The 24,620-nt window shown below is 39.9% G+C and overlaps 1 protein-coding gene across 2 annotated transcripts in view; it reads right to left on the bottom strand.

The window, feature by feature from the left end:
* LOC122813461 (E3 ubiquitin-protein ligase HECTD3-like) overlaps positions 1–24,620 on the bottom strand; it is an 833,769-nt gene that overhangs the window by 648,028 nt on the left and 161,121 nt on the right. For both annotated transcript variants that reach the window (XM_044085784.1, XM_044085783.1), the window contains exon 2: positions 12,843–13,003. In XM_044085784.1, coding sequence (XP_043941719.1) covers positions 12,843–13,003 — 161 coding nt within the window. The remainder of the gene's footprint in view (positions 1–12,842; positions 13,004–24,620) is intronic.

Raw genomic sequence — 24,620 nt, 5'->3', positions numbered from 1 at the left:
ATGCATGAGATATCAGTCGCATAGAGGAGTTAGACACAGATTCAATGGTGGCCAGCTGAGAGGCCACTTTGTCATGGACCTCATCAGACATGGCACCAGCCAAGGTTTCAGACAGCTCAGAAATCAGATCCCTTTGAAGCCTGGAAAAATGTGCCATATAATTCAGGGACCTGATATCAAAGGAAGCTGAAGTAAAGGTGCACTTCCCCTATCCTGTCCAGGGCTCGGGACTCTTTGTTAGGTGGATGGACAGTCTATCTTTCTTCTTCTGCCAGATCCTTTTTTGTTGCGGCCGACACCACCAAAGCATTCACAGGAAGACCTTTGGACCAATGGGGATCCGAAGCAGGAAGGGACAAGATCTTATCTGGTCTCTGGGGAATAGCTTTGATGGTATCAGAAGCCTTCCAAGCACACTGCACGATGAACCGGACAAGTTCATCAGCAGGTGGAGAAACCCAGGAGGTAGGGGACCGGGTGCGAAAAGCCTGCAAGAACACAGATTCCTCAGAGTTCAGATTAGAGGACTGCCAGTCACCTCTCTGTTTCAGGATTTCAAGGATATCACCAAAGGATACCTCAGAGGGTGACCGAGGGGATCCTTCACCCTCATCAAAATCTGTGTCTTCAGTGAGGGACTCCTCTGTCGAGTCCATGTGCTTCCTCTTACACTAACTTTTCTGGTGGACCTCCTCAGTGGGAGAAGCTGGAGAAGACAGCAGAAAAGGGAATTCCTGAGGGAATATGTCCTGTGGCCTTTGCACCCGGTGTCCGTTAGATGTGACTTGTGAAACCAGTGTACCAGAGGAGGGCGGAGGTATAGACAGTCTGGTATCGCCAGCAGCAGCAAAAGCCTTCTCCATCAGTTGGAAGACTGGTCCACCTGAAGAGGAATGTATGTCTAAGACAGGGGTCACCCCTCCCCTAAGTGGCTCAGCCTGCCGACCCGGAGTCCCTGGATGGCTGTGGAGCAGCAAGCTATGCGTGTCACAGCTGACATCCTGGGTTGTAGCAAAACTTTCCTGCCACAAAGGCAACTGCGGTTCCTTAGTGAGATCCATAAAGGGAACCGAAGAAGGGGAAGACTGTGCTACATCCATGGACTTCAAAGGCAATGAAGGAGGAGAATAAGAAGGGGTCTTTGGAGATGGGTGATCACATCCCAAGGAAGGATAGTTCCTGAGGGGTGGGATACCTCTGGCCAAGAGTACCTGGTCCACAAGATGCAACACATCATGTTCGGAAAGGCTTCTACTGGACCTCACGGAGACTGAGGGAGAAACAGGCCTGTCCATAGAAGAGGCGGACTCGGTGCCCATCTCATCTGACTGCACCGAGGACAATGGTGCTGAGAGAGACTGGACTACTGTTGTCTGCATTGAAGAAGTCATCGGTGCCGAGGTCATTGTCTGCACCGATACTGGGATCGGTGTCGAAGTGGTTGTCAGTGCCGAAGCTGGAACCGACAAAACTAGAGTCAACAATAAAGGCATCGGTTCCGAGGAAGATCTCAGAGCTGACGCGGTCAAGGTCTGTGCCGACTGAATGGTCGGTGCCGATACAGTGGTAATGGTCTGAACCGAGGAGCACCTCGGTGCCGATATATAGAAGGCTGCAGGAGAAGATGGAGCCGAAATCACTAATGGAGCCGAAGGCCTCGGTGCCAAAGGTCTAGGCACCAAAAGCACTGGGGCTGACTGAGAGAGCTCTGGAGCTGAAACTTTAGCCTGTTTAGATTTTGGTTGGTGGGAGTCCCTTTTCTTATGGGCTCTAGGAGGGGTTGAGACCTCCGACCCAGAAATAACCTCTGAAAAGGGAGATTTTAGAAGTCCCTTCAGTATCAGCTTGTTTTTCCAAGTTTTTAAAAATAGTACAGGGTGGGTCAACAGACAAATGGGAAGCTCCCAAATAATAAACACACAAAGAGTGTGCATCAGAAGTAGGCAGTTTGTGTCTACAATCAGAACATCGCTTAAACCCTGAACTACCTTTTTTATCTGCCATGACAGCAAATTAATTAATAGAAAAGTACCAACAATGGTACAAGAGAGTACCCGAAGGTATGAGAGAAAAAGGGAAAAAGATTACCAACGATGGTAAAGACAGAATACCTCACGGTAAAAGTAGTAAGAAAAGGCAGAAAAAACCTGAAGAAATTATGAACGCTAGATGCGATAGGATAAGAGACAATAAAATATGAACTTTTCTGACAGAAAAGTAATCTGTAAAGCTATTAAACAACAACTGACTATACCTAGCTCAAGAGAAGTAGCTTGACACAACCGAATGGCAACGCGGCAAATGAAATCTGAGGTAACAAGGAGAGGGGGATTGTGGGTAAGAGTTTAGCTCGAGAGTTTGAAGCTGACGCGAGCTTGGAAAATGGCCGATACCCACGCGTAAGGAATGAATGAGGATTAACAATATCAGATGGTTTAGTTCCTTTAACTGAGTATTTGATGTACCATTAATTCTGTGAAGAGAGAATACATTAAACAATGCGAGCCACCCAAAAGGACCACGTGCATAAGATTCACAAATTACATGGATTCTGACAAGTTACATACATTTTCTATAAAAAAAAAACAAAAAAAAAACTGTTCAAGTCATATAGCAATAAAATCTTGTTCTTACCAGATGTTTAAATTGAAATGAAAAAATGCCAGATAACGGCTTGTTTTATGCTTAACTGATTTAAAAAAATATGAGTACCATGCAGTCTCAAAACTGGAAGAAGCTACATTTCTCTTTACAAATATTTATCTTATAAAATACTTCTAAACTAAATGAATTGGAGACCATCTCTTTTTTTTCATCAGTCAACTGCAGGCGTACTTATGCTATACTCTTCACATGGTCTGGTGTAATAGCTGTACTTTTTGTAATTAGAAGTATTATAAATATCTGAAGAGGGTTAGACTTCAATCTAAGGTTTGCCTGATCTGTAGTTGACTTACTTCATAGAGGAGCTGCAGGAATTAAAAAAAAAAAACGTTTTCATTCCTCCTTTCTGTTATCCTTGTATGCCTTGTAACTAAGCTATGTCTCATGAGCTCTAACATAGTTTTCACATGTTAACTGGATAAGACAGCGTTAACGTAAATTACAGGACAGCGAGTGTGAGAGTACAGTGTCAGCAATTTGTCTTAGTGGTGTTAATGAGACTGGCAGATAGACAAAATTAAGGCTATGATTTAGTAATTAATTTCATTATGTAGTTCGGGGTTTGAGTCTGTCAGTCTCCATATGCCTAGTGTGTGACTGGGAGAAAGGCGTTTAAGCAGGCATTTCTCCCAGGTCACCCCTGAAGACAGGGTTGCACCTAGTGGGTTTATCTGAGTAACAAATAAATAAAAATGATGAGGATTCAACTCCTAGTGCACTCTAAGGGGTATTTTTTATTATTTAAATGTATAGCATCTATTTGAAGAAATATTGTTATACTGGATTCTCATGTATGGATCTGGTTGAAGTGGTCTGAATTAATCAGTGGCAGGTAGCTGTGAATTAAAAAAAATGCCAAAATGCCTATGCCACCTGTATATACAAATACCATACTAAATGGTAGGAATTTAGAAACTCCCAGTTGTTTTTATTAATGTCTTAGCTAAAGAGGTACACATCATCACAGCACATAAGACAATTTTACCCATCAAAGTATGTCATGCATTGTTTTCACAGTTAATGCAATCTGCCAATTATTATATTCATCCAGAGGTTTATTCTTCCATACTAAACCATCACTCCAGTTTTTTAATGTCAGAAAACAGGACAACATTATTCCAGCTGCAGACATATATCTTGAACAGCACTAAGCACAATGGCACCCCACTAATCATTCATTTCTCAATATTAACTGTACTCACTGCTTAGTTGTTTTTTTATTTTTGCTTTTTATCAGCTCATCACCCTGTCTACATTTCACCACTGTGGGCTCCACCACATGCATGTTGGTTGTAATACAACATTTCTAAGAGGCATAATATCAAAGGCCTTACTGAAAGCCACATATATTACATGCATAGACTTTCTGTTATCACTCTTGGCATTGGCCAAGTTATCCTAAAACATTGTCAGGTTACTCTGGCTAAACCTTTGCTGTCTGAATGTTTGCTACTGCCCATCTACTAGACAACTTGTATGCAGAAACTCATACAGCTGCCCCCACAGAAATATTTCAAATAACCTTGCCAGGGAGTGTAGTAAGGCTCCTTCAAGAACTTCTCTCTTTGCCGCCAGACTCGGATCATCTGATGCTACTTATTTATTTATTCATTTATTTAAATTTGTTGACAGGATGATCTGACTGGGCCATAGCAGACCCCTTTTCAGCAGAGGCCTGTGGAGAAAAGCTATTTGTAGGTATGCAAACATTTTTTTTAAGATTAATAGTTTTACAAAGCAGTAATACCAATGCCTTGTCTTCTTACTGGAACTCACAACTCCCATTGGACATGTTACACACTAAGATGGTGTGTCACAGCAAGCCCATACTGTCAACAGGTATGTACCTCTGTAACAGCCTAAGCCTTTTTAGTCTGGCATTCCAATGCTGCCATGTATTCTGTTTGGGAAGTGGCACACTCCCACACTGTTCATCTTCACATAACACAGATATCCTGTCTTCCTCATCAGAGATAACACCAAAGAGCACAGGTATGGCAAGATGGTGTGTATGTCATAATGTCTGCAGCCTCGTGCCAGCCCTCTGAACTGTTTTGGGTTCTTGGCAGAGCCTCCATAGTTAAACTGTTCACTGATCAAAATGTTGGTGGAAAGAGGAGTGGCAGACAGTGTTGTTGGTTCAAGTATGTCATGTGATCTCAGACATCCAAGTATGTACGTATGTTCCCAAACCAGGTAAACAGCTGAGTGCTGCACTTGGGCATAGTGCAACATAGACCCTTGTATGCTGCCTGAATCTCTTCCACTAACAAGAATGCCAAGACAGCAGCTGTTTCAGCTCCATCTGATACTCTGGGTTGCTTCCATAGTTCTGCTGCAACCTGCAGTTCTGTCCATGGCACCAAAGTATTCATGCCAAATGAAACTGTCATCTTCATAGGCTTGATCCAGGGGAACACACACTGGGCTGCACTCTGTGCCACCCCCTCAAAATCCATAATGATATGACCTGGATGCAACTGTCTCCGCATATCTTCTGCCATGCTCCAACACATATCAGCATGTCCTCATACATCTCCTGTGACTTAATAGACATCAATGCACATACCAATGGCATGTGCCTCTTCCTCTTACAAGTGCCAACACAACCATGGATGGTGTCCAGCTGCTGTCATACTACCATTCAGGTAGGAGATGTGTCATCCATCATCCAATCCTTTGACATGGACAGGTTATGCAGGTTCTTCTCAGTTGTGAGCACAAGATACATGGACTTTTCATCAACTAGCAGGATGCTTTGCATACTGAACATTCCATGCTGTAGAGTGATGTCATCAATTGTTATACTCAAAGACAGGGCAGTGTCTTCAGTGGCACAGGACATTGCTTCCAGCAGACCTCCTCATCACCTGCTGTAATTTTGCTTTGGGAGCAGCAGCTTTACGTCCATGTTGCTGTCTGCAAGGCATTGCTATATTACCACATCCAATGTTTCATTAGATGTGCTGCCTTCATTCCAAACATGTGTCATGAACTTTGCCTTCGGCATTTCTCCAGCATTTGATGATTGGTGGTGGTCAGTGCTTTTTCTCAGTATTCTGGATGATGGCATGTCCCTTGCATGTAGCTTTACTCTTCAAATGGCAATGCTGGTATGAATTATTCCTGCAGCAATGTTCACAGTAATAGTAGTAGCTTTCAGTATGCCACATGGGCTTCTCTCTCTTCTAGATGTCAATGATTTACACACTGTCCCACAGTCCCTGGGCTACAGTCCTCCGCATCCTCCACATCAGAGTGTGTACACTTCCTTCCTTTGGCATTCCTCTGGTCTTTCTCTTCCTTGTACACTGGTCCTTTAAATTGTTTCCCCATTCCCACTGGTTACTGTGGCCATGCCCCCTTTTGCCATGCATCCTTCAAAAGCACATCAAAGCATGACCTTTCATATTTATGAACTCCAAGCTTGTGCCATTTCGGGGAGGATGTGTTTCACTTTTAGCATTCAGAGATGGCTCTGATTTTGAATGCAGCCGTAGTTAAACCAAATTAAAACCTCATGCAGTAAGTGTGGTTACAAGCAAGAGCAGGGAGATACATAGTATTTACTAAGATTTGCAGATTATGTGTAGACAACAGTCTTCAAAAGTATGAAAGAAATTTAATTAAGAGTGTCATGCAGAATTTGATTAAGCTATATAAGAATAAAAAAGGAAATAAAGAGGAAATGTTTGTGGGCATTATGGATGTGCAGGAAATAAAAAAACAAAATGTGTATATTGCACAGGTAATACTAAGTACAACTGTTGGTTAGAAAAGTTCATTATTAATGACAGATATATTCATTTAAAATCAGATAGTGGAGATGAATGTAACATATCAGAATCTAAATTTAAAGAGTCAAAGTTATAAGGTATTGTGAGTAAATGTAAGTGTCCTTTCCTGACATATTCTGGCCACAAGTAAAAGCTTGCCAGTCAGATAGTGTTGACATCTGAGAACAAGAAAAAGAAATGTAAAGTGTTAAATCAAGTTTTTACTATACACTCATATAATACTTCTCGAGCCTTTTTCTTGCCTCTGCTAAACACAAAGTGATAAATGTAAATATTCTAACTGTACCCCCTTTTCCCCTGTGACTGTACTAGATGTCCTATGCTAATATGTAAAACTAAAAGCCTCTCATATTAACTAAGATTAATATTTTCTGATGGGAAACTATTGTTTAAAGAACTAGGTACTGTGTTACTTTAGTTAGACAATCAAGTGTCTATTGTCTTTTTGTGGAGATTTTCTCCCCAGGTCTCCACTGAAAAAGGGCTCTGATCCAGTTGGATTAACCCGGTCGACAAATGTAAAATAAAATAAATAAATAAGTTGTGCCTTTGCCCTCAGTTAAGAAAATCACATCATCTGGAGAGGAAACACCTTGATAGATGTCACTTCAGCTCAGAAAATGTTATCTTACACATAAAAATAATCAAGCAATTGTCAAAACAAAGCAACTGCTAATTGAAAAGAAGTAGTTTTCTGGGAAACAGAAGCAGATATAAGACCTAAGAGTCTCCAGGATCCCATATCTGTCAAGTACACCCTGGTCAGAATATAATTCATTACTGTTAGGGGGGGTAGGTCCTTGAGAAGAAATATGTATTACTTTTTTGTAGACCCCTTCCAAAATAACAATATCTTTTTGAAATGCTGGATGAATATTCTAGATTTCTGTTTGTGGAAATATAAAATCAGCTTCAGCAAACATTGCCATTCTTCTTCTTGGGCCTTCCCAATCATTGGGATTCCAAAGCAGGTGAAATCTAACAACCATCCTCTATCATCAGGTCACTGCTTTGAGACCTTTCATAGGTTCATAGGTTCATACTAGGCTATCTGCCCGAGGGCATTTACAAGCCTAGCCCATAGTTTTGTGGCTTACGCCACCCCTTTAGTATGGGGAACTATACCCATTATTTTGCTGTGCCTCTGTTGAGCAGTGACACTGAGGTAATCCCTGGGGTATATCTGCGATCTCCCATCCATTGGTCAAGATTTCTCTTGAACAAGGCCTGCTCTGCCTCACATATACCTTTATTCCACAGCATAGGAGTCTTTGGGTGATGAATCTATCCCTCGGTTTAAGTCTCCCGCCCTTGTGGCTCTGACGGATCTAGATTTTTGAGGTGAAGCATATTCATCAAATCTGGGTTTGACATGGCCTTGTATGTTAGGCAAAGGTCACCTCTGAGCGAGCTGGAGTTCTTTCAGTCGGGCAGCATAGGACAGATGTTTGAGACCCTTTATCCTTTTGGTGAGGAACTTTTGTGGCCTCTCCAGCTGCTGCAAGTGTCGGGTCAGATACATTCAATGGGGCATTGTACTCAATCATTGGTCTGATGAGTGATGAGGGAGACTATGACCTCCCTTGATCTAGATGAGAATCCCTTCATGATAAGGTGGGCAATGTAGAAGGTCTTCCTAACTACTTTAGCTACATGGGTGTCGAATGACAGACTACTATCAACCTGGGTCCCCAGGTCCCTGATAACTTCTTCTGTACTCAGTGGATTGCCACCTATTTGGTAGCTATTTTTGGCATTTAACTTTAGGCCATGGCTCTGGCACCAGTTATCCGTTTCTGTGAGACCCTTCTGAAGGATATCTGTGTCAGATGTGTTTTCTACTATTGCAGTCATCTGCAAACTTTGTCAGTCATAACCCTCCTGTGTTTGCTTGTAGTAGATGCCAAACAACAGGACTGAGCCCTGTGGTACACCACTTGTGACAGGCTTTGAGTCTGACATGGCGCCAGCAACTCTGACCCTGTGGGTTCTGTCACTCAGCCAGTTTGCAACCCATCTTGTGATGTATGGGTTAACATTTAAGCTGATGAGTTTTTCAATGATAGGGTATTGTATCACCAGATCGAGGTAGGCTGTATGGACTGCCTTTCCTCATCAATGGCTTTGGTGACTGTTTAAAAGTCAACCAAGTTTAGAAGGCATGATCTGCCTTTGACAAAGCCAAACTGGGATGGATCCAAAGTCTGCAAATTCCCTATGTCTTTATTTATGAGGTCCATTATGATCCTCTCCATGGCTTTGCAGATAAGGCTTGTCAAGCTAATGGGCTTTGTGAAGTGGGACCACAGTTGCAGTCAGAGGTAAGACTATGATTAAACAGCTGTCCTAGCTGTGGGTTTAATTGGACACCATCAGGTCCCATGGATGCTGTGTTTTTTGCTTTGGAGAGAGCAGTTCTCACTTGGGCGTTGGAGATGTTTGGGGGGCTGCAATCGCTTGGTATAGATATCTCTCCTTTCGTTAAATGTCTTAGCTTTTCACCACAGAAAATGTATTCCAAACTGGTCTCATATCAGTGCTGAGATGGAAAGGCTCATGAGAATAGTGACAAAGTTGTCATTGCGTCACTCTCAGACAGAAGAAGACAATGATGATGATGATGAGGGTGATAATGCTTTCAAGGTTATCATCGTGCTCCATAAAGGGGAGGAAGTATTCACAGAAACTAAATAACTCCTCCACCCCCAAAAATTGATATCCAAAAGAGTATTTCTGTTAAATGTAATTCATATGTAAGAAAAGATTAGCTACAAGTTTTAATAAATGTTAATTTGAGAGAAGGCATTTCTTTAAACTAATAAAAGTTAACTTGTTATCATTCTACATATTACACTGTTTTATATGATGAGTGTTATACTTATGGTTTAATTTCTCTGAGTCTTTTAGGTTTTTAATACCATGATGGTAAGGGTCTATATTAGAACATCGAAATGTCATTATTTCGAACATTCTAACATCGAACCCTATTCAGTGAACGCTGAAAATAGCGAAACGACAGATAACTGAATTTTTTCCTAGGGAAAGAATTTGGTTGTCCGTTTCTGTCATTTCGCTATTTTCAGCGCTGTGGTGGAAAGTTACGGGTCGGGTTCAGGTAAGTGTGCGATTGGGCGTGGGTTAGGTGAGTTAGGGTTAGGGCGCGAGGGAGGTATGTGTGCGATTGTGTGGACATGAGGGTTAGGGCGGGTTAGGTGAGTTAGGGTTAGGGCACGAGTGAGGTGAGTGTGCGATAGTGATGGACCTTAGGGTTAGGGTTTGAGTTAAGGTAAGCGGATAGTTAATGGTGTTTGTACAGTTTAATGTAGGGTTAGCTGCAAGATTTTGGGTGTATGTGTGTGGATTGCTGTTTGTTTGCTGTGCTTGTGTTGTGTGTATGTGTTTTGAAACAGCAAATTTTTTCCCTAGGAAAAAATTCGCTGTTCTGAATGTTCGATGTTGTCAGCGTTTGCTGAATAGGGTTCAATGTTAGAACATTCGAAATAATGACATTTCGATGTTTTAATATAGACCTGATGGTAATGGACTCCATTCCTAAGTCAAAGTATGATTAAAGTTCATGAAATTAGTATTGTTTCAGTCTTTGATGTTAGCCAAAAGTGCTCTTTGCAGCACCTGCAATGTGCCCAGAATTGACAACTTTTGCAATTCATACAGAGTTACAAGTATTGGTGGCATATCTAAATATGACTGTAAATTCGTTTTTATGAGACCCATTGCTCCTAATACTATTTCAGGGTATCCTTTTTCCACATTGCCCTCATTTCTGCCTGCAAATCCTGGTATTTTATGACTTTGTGTCTCTCTGAACATAACACACTGTAATCACTGGGTGTAGCAATTACAATGATAATGCTACTTTTGTCTTCTTTTCATGACTGCTATATCTGGTTTTCTAGCATCTGTTTTTTGAACTGCTGGTAATGCGTGATCCCATTTTCTATAATGCTTTGTGGCTCATGTTTCCACTGTTTCTCAGCTGCGCCAATATTGTAATGTTTGCATAATCCGCAATGCAACAGTCTTGCCACATTATTATGCCTTTCAGGATGTATCACACCCAGCAATAAGATGTGCAACTGTTACCAATTCTGTTACCAATTCTGTTTTACAAAACCTGCATTTTCTGTCTCTCCTACATGTTCAGTGGAGTTTGTAAACCAATGTAGTCCACTATCATTGGGCACCAATATTAACCTTTCATCTTTTGGTTTAAATTCACCTCTCCTTAACTATTTTTGCATCATATCCTGATCAACATGAGGTTGTTCCAGGGGTTTTCTGCAGTTGCAACTATATGTATACATTTTCCACATTTCTTGCCTTCTCATCTGATCCTTCACCTTATATTGTTTCTACATTTTTTGGCACATTCAGTTGCAGCCTGATTTTTATCTACTTCTGGTTTGATTTCCATTCCCACTTGACATTGATATGTTTATGCTAAATTAAGCATGGAAGTCATCTTACACTTATTCTCTTAGTATTTTAAAACTTCCATTATGTTTGGATCTTAAGGTAACAAATATGTATGTAGTTCTATGATTCCAGATCTATAAATGTAATCAGTTTTAAGGAGGCCCATACCTCCTTCAGAGCAGATAATATGTAATCTTGGTATACAGTGTTTTTTTTTATAAATCATTTGGTAAGCATGAAGCATTTTTCTTGATTTCCTGTTCAATTGATCCAACACCTTTTTGGACCAGTTAATCACTCCAAAACCGTAAGTTAGAACAGGAAGATCAAATTGGTTTATAGCTTAGACTTTGTTCCTAGATGTCTATGCTGTTTTCAGTATTAATTTTTGCCTTCTAAAATATTCCTAAGTTTTTTTTACATTTATTCATGTTTTATTGTAGATCCTTCATCAAATTCTCAAATATTTATACACTTCCTTCTGCTCAAGTTCCTTTATATCACATTCCTGTCCCAACTCAGACTGATATTTTCTTGGTGCTGCAGCTTTCCTGCTTTAAAGGTTGCTTTTGTACATTTATCAAGACCAAATGGCATTCTTATATCATCTGAGAAAGTTTTGACCAGTTGCAGTTGTGCTTTCAATTCCTCATCTGATGAACTATACAGTTTTAAATCATTCACAAAGAGAAGATTAGAAGTCTTGGCACTTGTTTTCTGCGAGTCAACCTGTAACCATGACCTAATCTGTTAAATTGACGACTTAATAGGTTAAGCTCAAGACAAAAGAGCTGCGGTGACAAAGAGCCACCCTGAAATATCCTCCTTTAAATTTTCATCCCTGGGATAATAATTTTCCCTTTATCATGGCTTAGCTGCAGAGTGGTTTGCCACTGTTTCATGATCACTGTAATATAATCAATCAGTGCAGGGTGTATCTTATACATCTGTAAGCACTCCTTTATCCATGAACGTGGGAAGCTGTCAACTGCTTTTTTGTAGTCTGCACATGCCATACTTGACTCTTCCCCTTTAACAATTTTTCATTGTGACTTTAACAACAAATGATCTTTTGTTCCACATGACTTTCTTTTATTACCCTTCTGTTCGCTTGCCACAATTGGGTTTTCTTCTAAATGATTATAAATGCTATTGACATCAAATCCAGTATATAGTTAATACATCACTGGAAGGTAAGTTATTGGTCTATATTTTTTAGGATACCTTATAGGATCACTCTTAAAAAGGAGTATAATTTTTCCTGTTGTTAAACAGGTTGCTGTCTGTTTGGGATGTGCATATAAATACTTCTTAATCAAGGCTAAATATCCATGTAAAGATGTTAATACTTTTATCCAGAAGTTAGGTACTGTATCTGGGCCTGGGTTTTCCAATTAGGAGCTTTTCTTCATTCTGTTTCAGTTTCTCTGGCTTATACTTCATCCCATAGCACATACTCTAAATTTGAACGTCTTACAGTTTCTTTTACTTATTATATCCACATGATGTGCACAATCATATGCTACATGTGGTGTTATTTAAGTTGTGTTTAAAAAAATAAGAGCATGCATTCTTTTGTGCTAAAGGAAAGCATAACATTTTGTTTAAAAAAAATTCGGGACATAATACCAGAAAACAATAAGAGTTACACTGTGTAACAGCTGACACTTCATGTGAAGCAGGATTTCAGACACTTTCACTTTCCAGGTTGTGGCATGTGAACACGCAGAATGACATATACTGTGGTCTGTTCAAGAAAACTATACTGTTCCTTCAGGCCCGAATTTGTGATGCAGAATAATTACAGCACCATTACATTAGAATAAGGTAGTCAGGGCTAAGTTGACAAGTCATACAGCACTTGTATACCTGCTTCTAGGTAACAAAATGCAAAAATGAATTAATCAAATTAGGAGGTTAAAAATTTATTTACTTCCTGCTTACCTGTTGACTGGTTTGTAATCATAGCCATACACTAGCTGTTGATTTTGCAATCGCTCTGATGATTCATATAGCACTAATCTGTTACACCCTTCAGTATGTTTGCACAATAAAATCCAGCCTTCTTCCAGGTCACATCCACTTTTGTATTTTTCTAGCTGTTCCTGTAAATGAAATAAAAAAGCAACATAAGATCTAGAGATCAAGATACAGAGAAGCATATTCCAACTATTCAACCATACCTGTACACTCTGACACATGAATCTGCAATTGGTAAAATGTTGTTTACAATAGTTAATACTGAGAATGATCTGTAACATGCAGTTCATGCAGTAATGGATGACTAGTCCTATGCACTGCTGACTAGAATGCCTAAAGGCCTAAAGTCTAATGAGGAAGACTTCCTGAACTCATCCAGGAAAATAAAAATAATAAATGAGCAAGTAGTATCATTCAGCAAATAAAAGTGCATACATCACTTTTCAATTTCTGATTCTGGGAATGCAAAGTTGATGCTTACTTGGAAGTGCAATGAGCTCCTAGTAAGCCTTTTTATAGGCAGGCCTTACACCAAAGTAAGTCACTTAACACAATGAGAGCAGGAATCAGGTAGGCTTACACTGAGAGCATCTTTTGTGGAATCTGACCCAATATTGTCTTGCAGTAGAAAAGTAAAAAAAAAAAAAAATATATATATATATATATATATATATATATATATATATATATATATATATATATATATATATATATCTATATATATATATATCTATATATATATATATATATATATATATATATATATAAATATATATATATATATATATATATATATTTATATACATATATATATATACACACACACACATATATATATATATATATGGGTCTATTGTATAACTTCGAAAATACACGTCTTTGAAATTATACAGTAGACCCTGGGTTATGCGAAAGTGCACTTAATCAAAAGTGCACTTTCGCAAAACCTGCTTCAGCGAACGGGCTACGTACTGCAGTTTAGTGCAGTAGTCACGGACCTTAGGGTTAGGGCATGGGTCATGGTAAGGGGATACCTGGTAGGGCTATCCCCTTACCATGATCCGTGCCCTAACCATAAGGTCCATGACTACCGCACCACAGTGGAGGACATAGAATGTTTTCCTACTGTCCTCCACTGTGGTGCGATACGTTTGCAGAAGTAATGTTTGTGAAAGTGCACTTTCGCATAAATGAGTGGTCTACTGCTCTTTTTCGAATAAGTGGTACTCGATTAAAAGCAGTAGACCCATATATTCATATATATATATATATATATATATATATATATATATATATATACACACACACACACACACACACTATATATATATATATATATATATATATATATATATATATATATTATATACACACACACACACCTATTATTTATGGGCCTTCACCCCCCCCCCAAAAAAAAAAAACAAAACAAAACATTTTTTTCTTGGATATTTTTTCATAATTCACTTTTTAGAGTTTATTTTTTTAATCTGGGAATAACAATTCTGTGAGATTTTGTTATTTAAGTAGGAGCAAATTATCCAGTAGCAATTTATCTGATGCATAGACAAGTACTGGCATGACAAAAATAGTCATAAGTTGTTGATACTTTCTACTGTCTAAGTAAAAAGGCCTTAGAAATATAGAGCACGATAACCTATTGGAAAGAGTAACAAATATTAAAGTGAGAAAAATATTAAGCAAGATGGATGCACTGTATGGAAAGGTATGTTTATAAATACAGAGTGCTTGATAAATACACCTCTTATCTAATGTGTCCATTAAACCTGGATTAGTCTGAAGAATACTGTCATTACTGAAGCATGCTATAATGAAACACATGATGAGATTTAGCAATAAACTTAGGATCAGAGGATCAAAGCAGGTTACTAAGCTAACAGCCTTAGAGCCTTTTTAAACCTAATCATTCATGCCCTAATTTTCCTAATTATCAATATCCAAGGAATAAAATGGCTTTGGTATACACCTGTGCCTTAGGGCATCTACAAGCTGCCCCTGCCCATGAAGGACACAGGTGACAAGGCAGAGGTGAATTTGTGATTTCCCATTCATTGGTCCAAATTGCATTTGAATAGGCTTAGATAAGAATTCTGCTTCTCATGAATGGGTAGTCTGTTCCGGAGAATGGGGTAAATCTCTGAGACACATATCTGTCCCTGCAGCATGTTTTATTTATGTCACAGATGAGATTTAGATCCTTAGATTGGATAACTCTAGTGTGGTTTGTTTTGCGAATGTGTAGCAGAACCAGCAGGCTGGATAAGACATTGCATTGTAGGTTAGACAAAAGTCACCCCTCAGTAGTCTGTAGGAGGCTACATGCCTTTGAGACAGTCTACATAGGAAATGTTATTTACACCCCATTCTTTCAGTAAGGAACCTCTGTGGCCACTCCAGCTGTTGCAAATACCTGGTCAGGTACATGCCAAAGGGTGTATTCTATTTTTTTTTAATTTCTCCAAGTCTTTTGGGTTTCTAATACCATGACAGGAATGGACCCCGTTCCTCAGTCAAAGTATGATTAAAGTTCATGAAATTTGTATTGTTAACTATTTTGTTAAATTTTCAAAGAACTTCTTTAAGATCTATAGTTGTTGAAAGTTGGTACGTGTGAGTAGAGCAAGAATAGAAATACCCTTAAATTAGTTTTTAGTAGTTTAACTCTTAGTTTAACTAATTTTATAGGCCTACCACTACCAAACTATTGACAATGACAATTAAAAAACTTACAAATTATTTTGTTACCTTGATTGACTAGTTACTGTTACTGACTGGACTGTTTCTTTTTCTTCTCTTTCATTATGTCTGAGAAAAATTCACACTGTCACAAAAGCCAGCCAAAAGTGTTTGGTCACAAGTCTTGGAACCGTGACGGAGTCCCCCTCCGCCTTTTCTGTTTCACGGCTCCATCCCATCGATCTCTTCCTCCCCTTTCCGACACCTCCGACACCGATGTGGTGACCGTGTGAAATTGATATCTCATGAGGAAGGTGTTGTCTACCCCCAGAACCACATCCAGCAGGTACAGATCTGTCCATCCGCCTAACAAAGATTTCTAGGACCATGGACAGATACGAAAACGTGATTTTCAGTTCAGCGGCTTTCTCTATTGTTCCCTACTATTTGACTGCGTTTTACTACAGACAGAGGAGGATCTCAGTCAAGAGAGGGAGTAGATAGGGGACAGCACAGATGCTGCTGTTTCAACGAGCAGCCACACACCAACACTCTTACTGCCCATTGTAAACTGGCCCCATGAGGTTGAGATCCCATGCATGCAGCCAAGGATTATGTAGGGCAGCGGCTTCGTATTCCTGCGCGTAGGGCAATCCTGGGATCCCTTGTCGCTTATGTTAAGCCTTCAAGCCTTCCTTTACTAACGCTTTTTTGGCCTAAAGCCACACCTTTTGGCCCCTAGCGCGCAAAGAGAGACCTTACCCGGGTGAACAGGAGGGAAAGGAAAGACTTCTGCTGTCGGAGTCCGCTTTTTTTTCCACCTTCCCCTCCTGCAACTTCAAAGGGAACGTAGGGAAAATGTGGTTTCAAAATCCCAACAATCTTCCAAAGGGGCTATGGGCAGACAGGCAGAGGGGGGAGAGATGGGGCCCGCCGCAAGGTGGCAGAGGGATAGACCGGGTGGCAAACCTTTTAAACCAAGGGAGAACCTGGCAACGACTGTCCTGTCCTGAGGCAGTCGAGGTCGGGAGAGGCCTTCCTGCTCAGTCAGCTTAGCTCCTGGAGTACCTCAGGCCTCACAAATGTACAAAGAGACATCTGGGTTCTATGTATTGTCACATCCATCCCAAACTCCATTCCAAACCCCCATCATCCCAATCCAACCAGAAGCCTCCCAGAAAGCCAGCAGACCAGTCCAAAAGACCCAGCAACAGCTACAGAAATTTCAAAGCTGCTAAGGAAAACTTCATCCAACCAAAGCCAACGACAAAACTTAGGATTCGAACTTTAGGTTCAAAAGAAGTTCCAAAGAAAAAACAGGGGACTGGAGGCTTCGCAACTGGACCTAAGCCATCTCAACCGATTCTTATCTGGACGCACTGGCTCCTGTCTGCCACACCAGGCCAACCAACTACATCAAGGGATTACACACCCTACAACTTTGTACACACACCTTGGCATTTCAGTAAATTAAAAATCATTGTTACACCGGCAACAGCATATCTTATTCATAAATTCAACATTTCCCTTCTACTGTCGTCAGAAACCGCAAAGCAAAAAAGTTGTTCTGAAAGTTTGGGTCTTACTCTTTCTTCTCTGCTATATTACCGGAGACTGCACACTATGAGGTCATTCCAACAACTTCCACTGACTCACTAATTTTTTTAAACGAAAACATGCAAATCAGCGGAAGACCATTTGTGCTACCGCCGCACGTCAGCCTAAATAAACCCACGGCGCTTCCCTGATGGGGGGGGGGGGGCATTTCGACAACAGAGTCCAAGAGCGAATGGACATCAATGTTCTGGAGTTGAGGGCAGTGTTTTCCTCCTTCCTCCAGGGACCATTGCAGTTCAGACAGACAACATGTCCGGATCGCAGCATCACATCCGGGGTCATCATGGCGACAGGCTGAGCAGGGCCAAATGCAGGAGCTACTTTGCCCTATTACCCCTCAGGGGAAGTCCCCAGGGACGCTTTGGCCCCCGGGTCTCCTGTATGCTTTTCCTCCATTTCCTGATTGCAAAGTTTCTACAGAAAGCCAACAACCTTCAGAGGACTATTATTCTCATTGCCCCGCTCTGGCCTCGCCTAAATTTGGTTCCCTTTCTATTGCATCACCGATGCTGGACCCAGAGCCAGATCTACTGACTCACGAGTTCCTCACCCATCTCTAGATTCTCTAGATTCTCCATCTAGCAGCTTGCACTTACATCGGGCGGTTCAAGATATTTTAGTAGGTTTCCACTACTAAGACTTACACCAGTAAGTGTTTGTCTTTTGGGCGGTCACATCATTTGGACCCTGTTAGAGAACAAGGTTTTAGAGTTCTTGACTGAACTATTTCATGAAGGAGTTAAGAGTACAGTTAGCTGCCATTTCTAACTATCATGTAGAGGAATGTGGTGCGCCTATTATGCTCACAGACTGACTAAAGCCTTTTAAAAGGTTCTTTTCATATCAGACCACCAGTCAGAAGTCCGACATCACCGTGGAATTTAAACCTGTTGAAATTGATGTTGCCACCCTTTGAACCAGCCTCAAGTTGCACATTGAAATTCTTGTCATGGAAAACTTTATTTCTAGTGGCCATTACATCTGCTAGGTCTGAGCTTCAGGCCCTTTCTGTCAAGCATCCTTATTTAATATTTCATTCTGACAGAGTATCCCTACGCACTAATCCATCCTTTCTTCCCAAAGTTTGTTCTTCTAGTAATATTAATCAGTCCATTGAACTACCCACCTTCTTTAAGAACCACTCTAATAAATTGGAGTATATGTTGCACAAACTGGACGTCCATAGACAACTCAGATTTTATTTGGATAGAACAAAAGATCACAGGAAATCTGATCAACTATTTGTAGCTTTTGCTGACAGCAGAAAGGGTCTTGCAGTTACTCTTTCTAAATGGCTAACTGACTGTATCACATATGTTTATGAAGCCTCTGATCAAACATTATCAACAAAACCCAAAGGACGTTCCACCAGATCAGTTTCTACATCTTTGGCTCACGCAGCTCGCACCACTAGACACTATTTAACCACATACATTTATATCTCATTACAAAGTGGACAGGGTTTCTAGGGATAGGGCAACCTTTGGTTCCACTGTGCTCAAGAACGCTTCCCCTGAGTTCCTCAGGATCATGGAGCTAGGGCTACCCATGTAGGAACAAGTAAGAACAAGAGATTGAACACTCTCACATAAAGAAGTTATGTCCTTACCATAACGTTCCATGTGGAGTGTTCATCTGTACCTCGCTTTGTTTATTACACCCACCCTTAGGAAGAACGTTCGATTTGGTGCCTGGTCTGGAGTATTCTCCTTCTGCTGTTGCAGTATTAGTGTTACTATCATACCCTTAGTATGTTTGTATATATGTACTTATGTATATAGTTTGGCATGTGTGCGTGCTTTATGTCTGGTTTGCTTGCAAACTAGATCTGAGGTAAAGGCAGAGGGGGATTGTGGGTATTAGATGTCCTCGAGCTTCTTCTCGATGCAGAGCTTGGATGAACACTCCACATGGAACGTTATGGTAAGGACATAACTTCTTTTTTCAGTTGTTGATGTTAGCCAGAAGTGCTCTTTGCAGCACCTGCAATGTGTCCAGTAATGACGCCTTCTGCAATTCATATGGGGTTATACATATTGGTAACATATCTAAGTATAATTGTAAATTATTTTTATAAGACCTGTTGCTCCTACTACTTTTGGAACTGTCTGAGTATCCTTCTTCCACATTGCCCTCATTTCTGCCTGCAAATCCTGATATTTTATGGCTGTGTATCATTGTACGTAAAACACTACAGTAGCTGGCTATAGCAATTTCAATGATCAATGCTACTTTTTTCTTCTTTTCATGGGCTACTATATCTGGTTTTCTCACATCTGTTTTTTGAACTGTTGGTAATGGGTGATCCCATAATATATAAACGCCATCATTTTCTATAATGCTTTGTGGATCATGTTTCCAGTGTTTTTCAGCTACTTCAGTATTATAATGTTTACACAATCCCCAGTCCAACAGTCTTACCACATTATTATGGCTTTCAGTATATAGTCTTTCTGCCATTAGTATATCACAACCAGCAACAAGATGTGCAACTGTTTCCAGTTCTGTTTTACAAACACCTACATTTGTCTGTTTCTCCTACATGTTCAATGGACTTTGTCAACCAATGTGTACGCTGTCCACTGTCTTGGGATGCCAATATTAACCTTTTGTTTTTTGGTTTAAATTCACCTCTCCTTAACCATTCCTGTGTTTGATCCTGATCAATATGAGGTTGTTCCAAGAAATTTCTATACTTGCAACCATATTTATGAATTTTCCACATTTCTTGCCTTCTCGTCCATTCCTTCACCTTACATCCCTTCTTTTGTGTTTTGACACATTCAGTTGCTGCCTGATTTTTATCTACTTCTGGTTTGATTTCCATTCCCACTTGACACCGATATGCTTCTGCTAAACTAAGCAGGGAAGTCATCTTACACTTATTCTCCTCATGTTTTAAACTTTCACTACATCTGGCTCGTGTGAGGTCAGCAGATATGTATACAATCATATGATTACAGGTCTATACATGTAATCAGTTTTGAGGAGGCCCATACCTCCTTCAGAATGGGGAATATATAGTCTTGATAAATCGCTTGATAAGCATGAAGCATCCTTCTTGTTTTCATGTCCAACTGATCCAACACCTTTTGGGGCCAGTCAATCTCTCCAAAATTGGTTTATAGCTTGGACTTGTTCCCAGATGTCAACGCTGTTTTCAGTATTAATTTTAGTCTCCTAAAATATTCCTAAGTTTTACTTACATTTGTTTAAGTTTTATTGTTGTTCCTTTATTAGTTCCCAAGTATTTATACAGTCCCTCTTGCTCAAGTTATTTTATATCACATTCCTGTCACAAACTGATGTTTTCTTGGTGCTGCAGCTTTCCTGCTTTAAAGGTTGCTTTTGCACATTTATAAAGACCAAATGATATTCTTATATCATCTGAAAAAGTTTTGACCACTTGCGGTTGTGCTTTCAGTTCCTCATCTGATAAAATATACAGTTTTAAATCATCCACAAAATTAAAATGAGAAGTCTTTACACACTTTGTTATTTTCTGGGAGCCAAATTGTAGCCATGACCTAATCTGTTAAACAGATAGTTTAATGGGTTAAGGGCAAGACAAAAAAGCAGCAATGACAAAGAATCACCCTGGAATATCCACCTTTGAAATTTTATCCCTGTGATAATAATTTCTCCTTTATCATGGCTTAACTGCAAAGTGGCTTGCCACTGTTTCATGACCGCTGTAATGTAATCAATCAGTGTAGGGGGTATCTTATACATTTTAAGCACTCTTTTATCCATGAATGTGGGATACCGTCATATGCTTTTTTGTAGTCTATTCCTGCCATACTTAGCTTCTTCACCTTTTTACAGTTCTCCATTATTAATTTGTTTAACAACAAATGATCCTTTATTCCATATGACTTTCTTTTCTTATCATTTTGTTCTATTGCCATGACTGAGTTTTCTTCTATATGACAATGAACTCTATTTATACTCTATTATTGGTCTAATGAGGGCTGAGCATTGTGAGAGTATGATCTCCTTAGAACTGGATGCCATGCCCGTACTTATAAATTATGCCATGTAGAAAGATTTTCTCACCACCATGTACACATGGTGATCAAAGTTCAGGTTACTGTCAACCTGAGTTCCCAAGTCCCTTACCACTGGATCTACTCTTAGGAGAGTGTTATCATTGTTTAAATTTGTAGGAGTTGTCTTTAAAAAGGGTATAATTATGCACTGTTTTTATTGAGTTTTAGGCCATGGCTCTTACACCAGTTATTTGTCTGTGTCAGACTCTCCTAGGAGACATCTACAGCTTTGGCGGATTCAATGATTGCACCCAGCTTGCAGTAGTCAGCAGATTTGGTCATTCAAAGCCCGTCTACATTTGTATTGACTTCAGCGAAGTACATTCTAAGCAAGAGAGGTTCCAGTAAAGAGCCCTGTGGGCCAGCACTAGTAACAGGCCTCATGGTGGAGATGGACACCCCCCCACCCTAACTTCATAATCTGAAAGCTGTATCATGTCTCTCTTCATATAACTAGGGAGGTATGTCTCAGGTCATTAACACCCACATGGACTTTGCCAACATCATAATGGTACTTGTGGTTCAATGCAGCTGACCATGACTGTCTCCTTACTCAGTCTGGTGAGTGGGCATCAGTGTGTCTTACAACAGAGTCTCCAGTGACCAATATATTGGGTTATGTGGTAGTTTGCCTTAAGGGCTCAGAGACTGAGACATTGTGAAATGTGGTTCAATTGTGGGCTGGTATTCCATTGCTCCATTGCTGCTACTTAGGTTTGTCTATCTTCTACAGTGTGTCGTATGTGAGGTTATTAATTAGATCTCTCCCATACTGTGTCAGTCTGCTTAAGAATAAAGTGGCTGCCGGTAAACATGAGACAAATGGTACATTGTCTCAGGATGCACATTTCCACCAGGATGGTTATAGAAACAGTGGAAAGGTTCATATTCATGGCAGTGAATTATCATTTTAAGGATCTGCAAGGGGCAATGCAAGAGAGGTTTGTAATTAACAAAATTTGGAGTTGTTTTGGCTGGGTGGAGAGGTCTAGGACTGGTCTAAAACAACACTCTTGTGTTAATGCTTCTTAGCTGGCAAACTAGCAGCTCTACACTCAGCTAGATACTTGAAAAATAGCAGAGGAAGTTTTATATGGAAAAGTACAATTCTAGGTGCCTGTGTCCATATAAAAATACTTCAAATCACCACTGCACAGCTCAGCACAGGTTCTAAGAGATGAGCTAGAGAAGAATTCAGTCAGCAAAGAGTAAAAAATGCAGTATAAATGTTTGTCTTTCGGCTTTTCCCAGTTAGGGGTTGCCACAGCAGAACTCTGGTCCGCTAATGATTGGCAGTTGGTTTTTATGGTGTTGAGTTGCCAGCCCGACGACTAACCTTCAAAGAAGGCACGCCCATTCAACGCATGTCTTTTGAACACCCACTTGACCGCGGGGAGGACATGCAGACTCCACACAGAAGGCACTCCCAACCCAAGCCGAGAATCGAACGGGAGAACCTCTTGCTGTGAGGCAACAATGGTACCGCTGCACCACCATATATACATATATGTGAGTGTGTGTGTGTGTCAGATCAAGATGCGATTCATAATTCTCTGTTATGAGTGATATTACAAGACTAAGGTTCCCAGACCAAATAAAATTCAAATGGTAAAAATCCAGTAGAAATATAATAAATGAGGTTAAAATCCTACAGCAGTTCAAAATCATCTTACTTTTGTGAGTGATACTAAAAGACTAAGGTCCCAGACTAATTTAAAATGTAAACACACCAAGTAAAATGCTAACAGTACAAATGCAGTAGAAATGAAATAAATGAGGCTCAGATCCTGCAGCAACCCACAATTCTCCCACTACTGTGAGGAATACTACAAGACTAAGCCCCGAGATTAAATTAAATGCAAACAGTTATTTGTGGTTAAATCAAGGATAACATGCTGAAAATAACAATACACAATTCAGATTTAGCATTCTGAATATTGCAATGTGCTAAATTCTCCTATGAGTGACTGAGACATGATCATTCAGAAACCATTTCTTCAATTAAAGCTGAACAAGAACATGACTTAACAACCACCCACATTTTGTTGGAACAAGCATCTCTGGCCAGGAGTCAAGCATAATTGCATCCCTATGGAGGGGGTTGGCCCCCTGTCCCCTTACTTACATATGATAATGTCTTGGATATAAAATAGTGGGGAAAAGAGGAACTCCTAAATACCATGCATATAGGTTTCTACAAACATGGATCATCTTGTACCTACATTATGACCTGTGAGCAAGTGTAAATTCAGACAGATAGAACCTAACCTGATCAAATGTCTGTCAATCATCGTCTGAAAATGTACCTGCTAAATAAGCCCTGTATACTTGTTTCTCCAAAGTCCATGCCGCCTAACCGCTATTGACATTTCTACTTCTTCTTCTTCCCTGCCTTGCTGTTCTCCTCCTGTCTGACTTCCCACTGATTTCTGAAATATATTTTATCTAATGTAAATACTGTGCATTTTTGAATGGATCTTTTAGATGTATGTTGTAACAGATATCCTCTGTTATATTCATTCCAAATAGCTTATACTGCCTTGGTCTCTTACTTGTCATAATACTTTTTTTTTGCATTAACTGTGACAATATTTATCCTCATACTGTGCCTGCAATTGGTCAGTTGTGATCAGTGCTATATCACAATAAACAAGTGCAACTAAATAAATAAATAAATGCATACACACATGCATACATACATAATTATGATGTAACTGCACTTTAGAAAGAACAAAATTTATATGAACATGACAGACCCTGTTTTTCTTATATAAATACAGCAAAAACTCTGTTGTGATATAAGAATAATATACAGGGGAAGGGAATTTATACCTGTCACACAGTAAAGCACAGATAGTTGTCCATGAATTCTGCTTATGTCACAAAAGTTAATTTCTTTAATGTTGCTCTCTCTCCCAAATGCAGCCCACATGAAACACAGGATAAAGAATCATAGCTAAAATATGATACACCTGTGATGCTCTTTATTCAAACTTGTTTCTGTGGCCACTGAAGAGTTGATTGTATGTGTGTGTTTTAGCAGCACATTTATTAAAAAAAAAAAGAAACACTTAAATGTGGAAAGCAAGTATGAACAGAAGCTCAGCATCAGTGATGACAAAACATAACAAAGGGTCAGACGTACGGGACTATAAAAGAGCCAGGTGTAAGTAAGGTAATTTATAGGACAGTGGGACCAGGATTAGGGAGGCAGAAGAGAACACTGACAAATAAGCAAGTGTTATTATTTATATGTGGTAACGTCATTTCAATGTTGTAATATCAGGTGTTGGATAGGTAAGACTTCATGGCATTGCTGAATCTTTATTTTTTTTCTGTAATCTGTCTAATTATTGTTTGAACACCAGAAACTGATGCA

The sequence above is a fragment of the Protopterus annectens genome, chromosome 10.part0 (genome assembly GCF_019279795.1).
Source record: "Protopterus annectens isolate FY-2018-M chromosome 10.part0, PAN1.0, whole genome shotgun sequence".
Lineage (NCBI taxonomy): Eukaryota > Metazoa > Chordata > Ceratodontiformes > Protopteridae > Protopterus > Protopterus annectens.
Note: the sequence above shows the minus strand (reverse complement) of the source record. Positions and strands in the feature narration are given on the sequence as shown.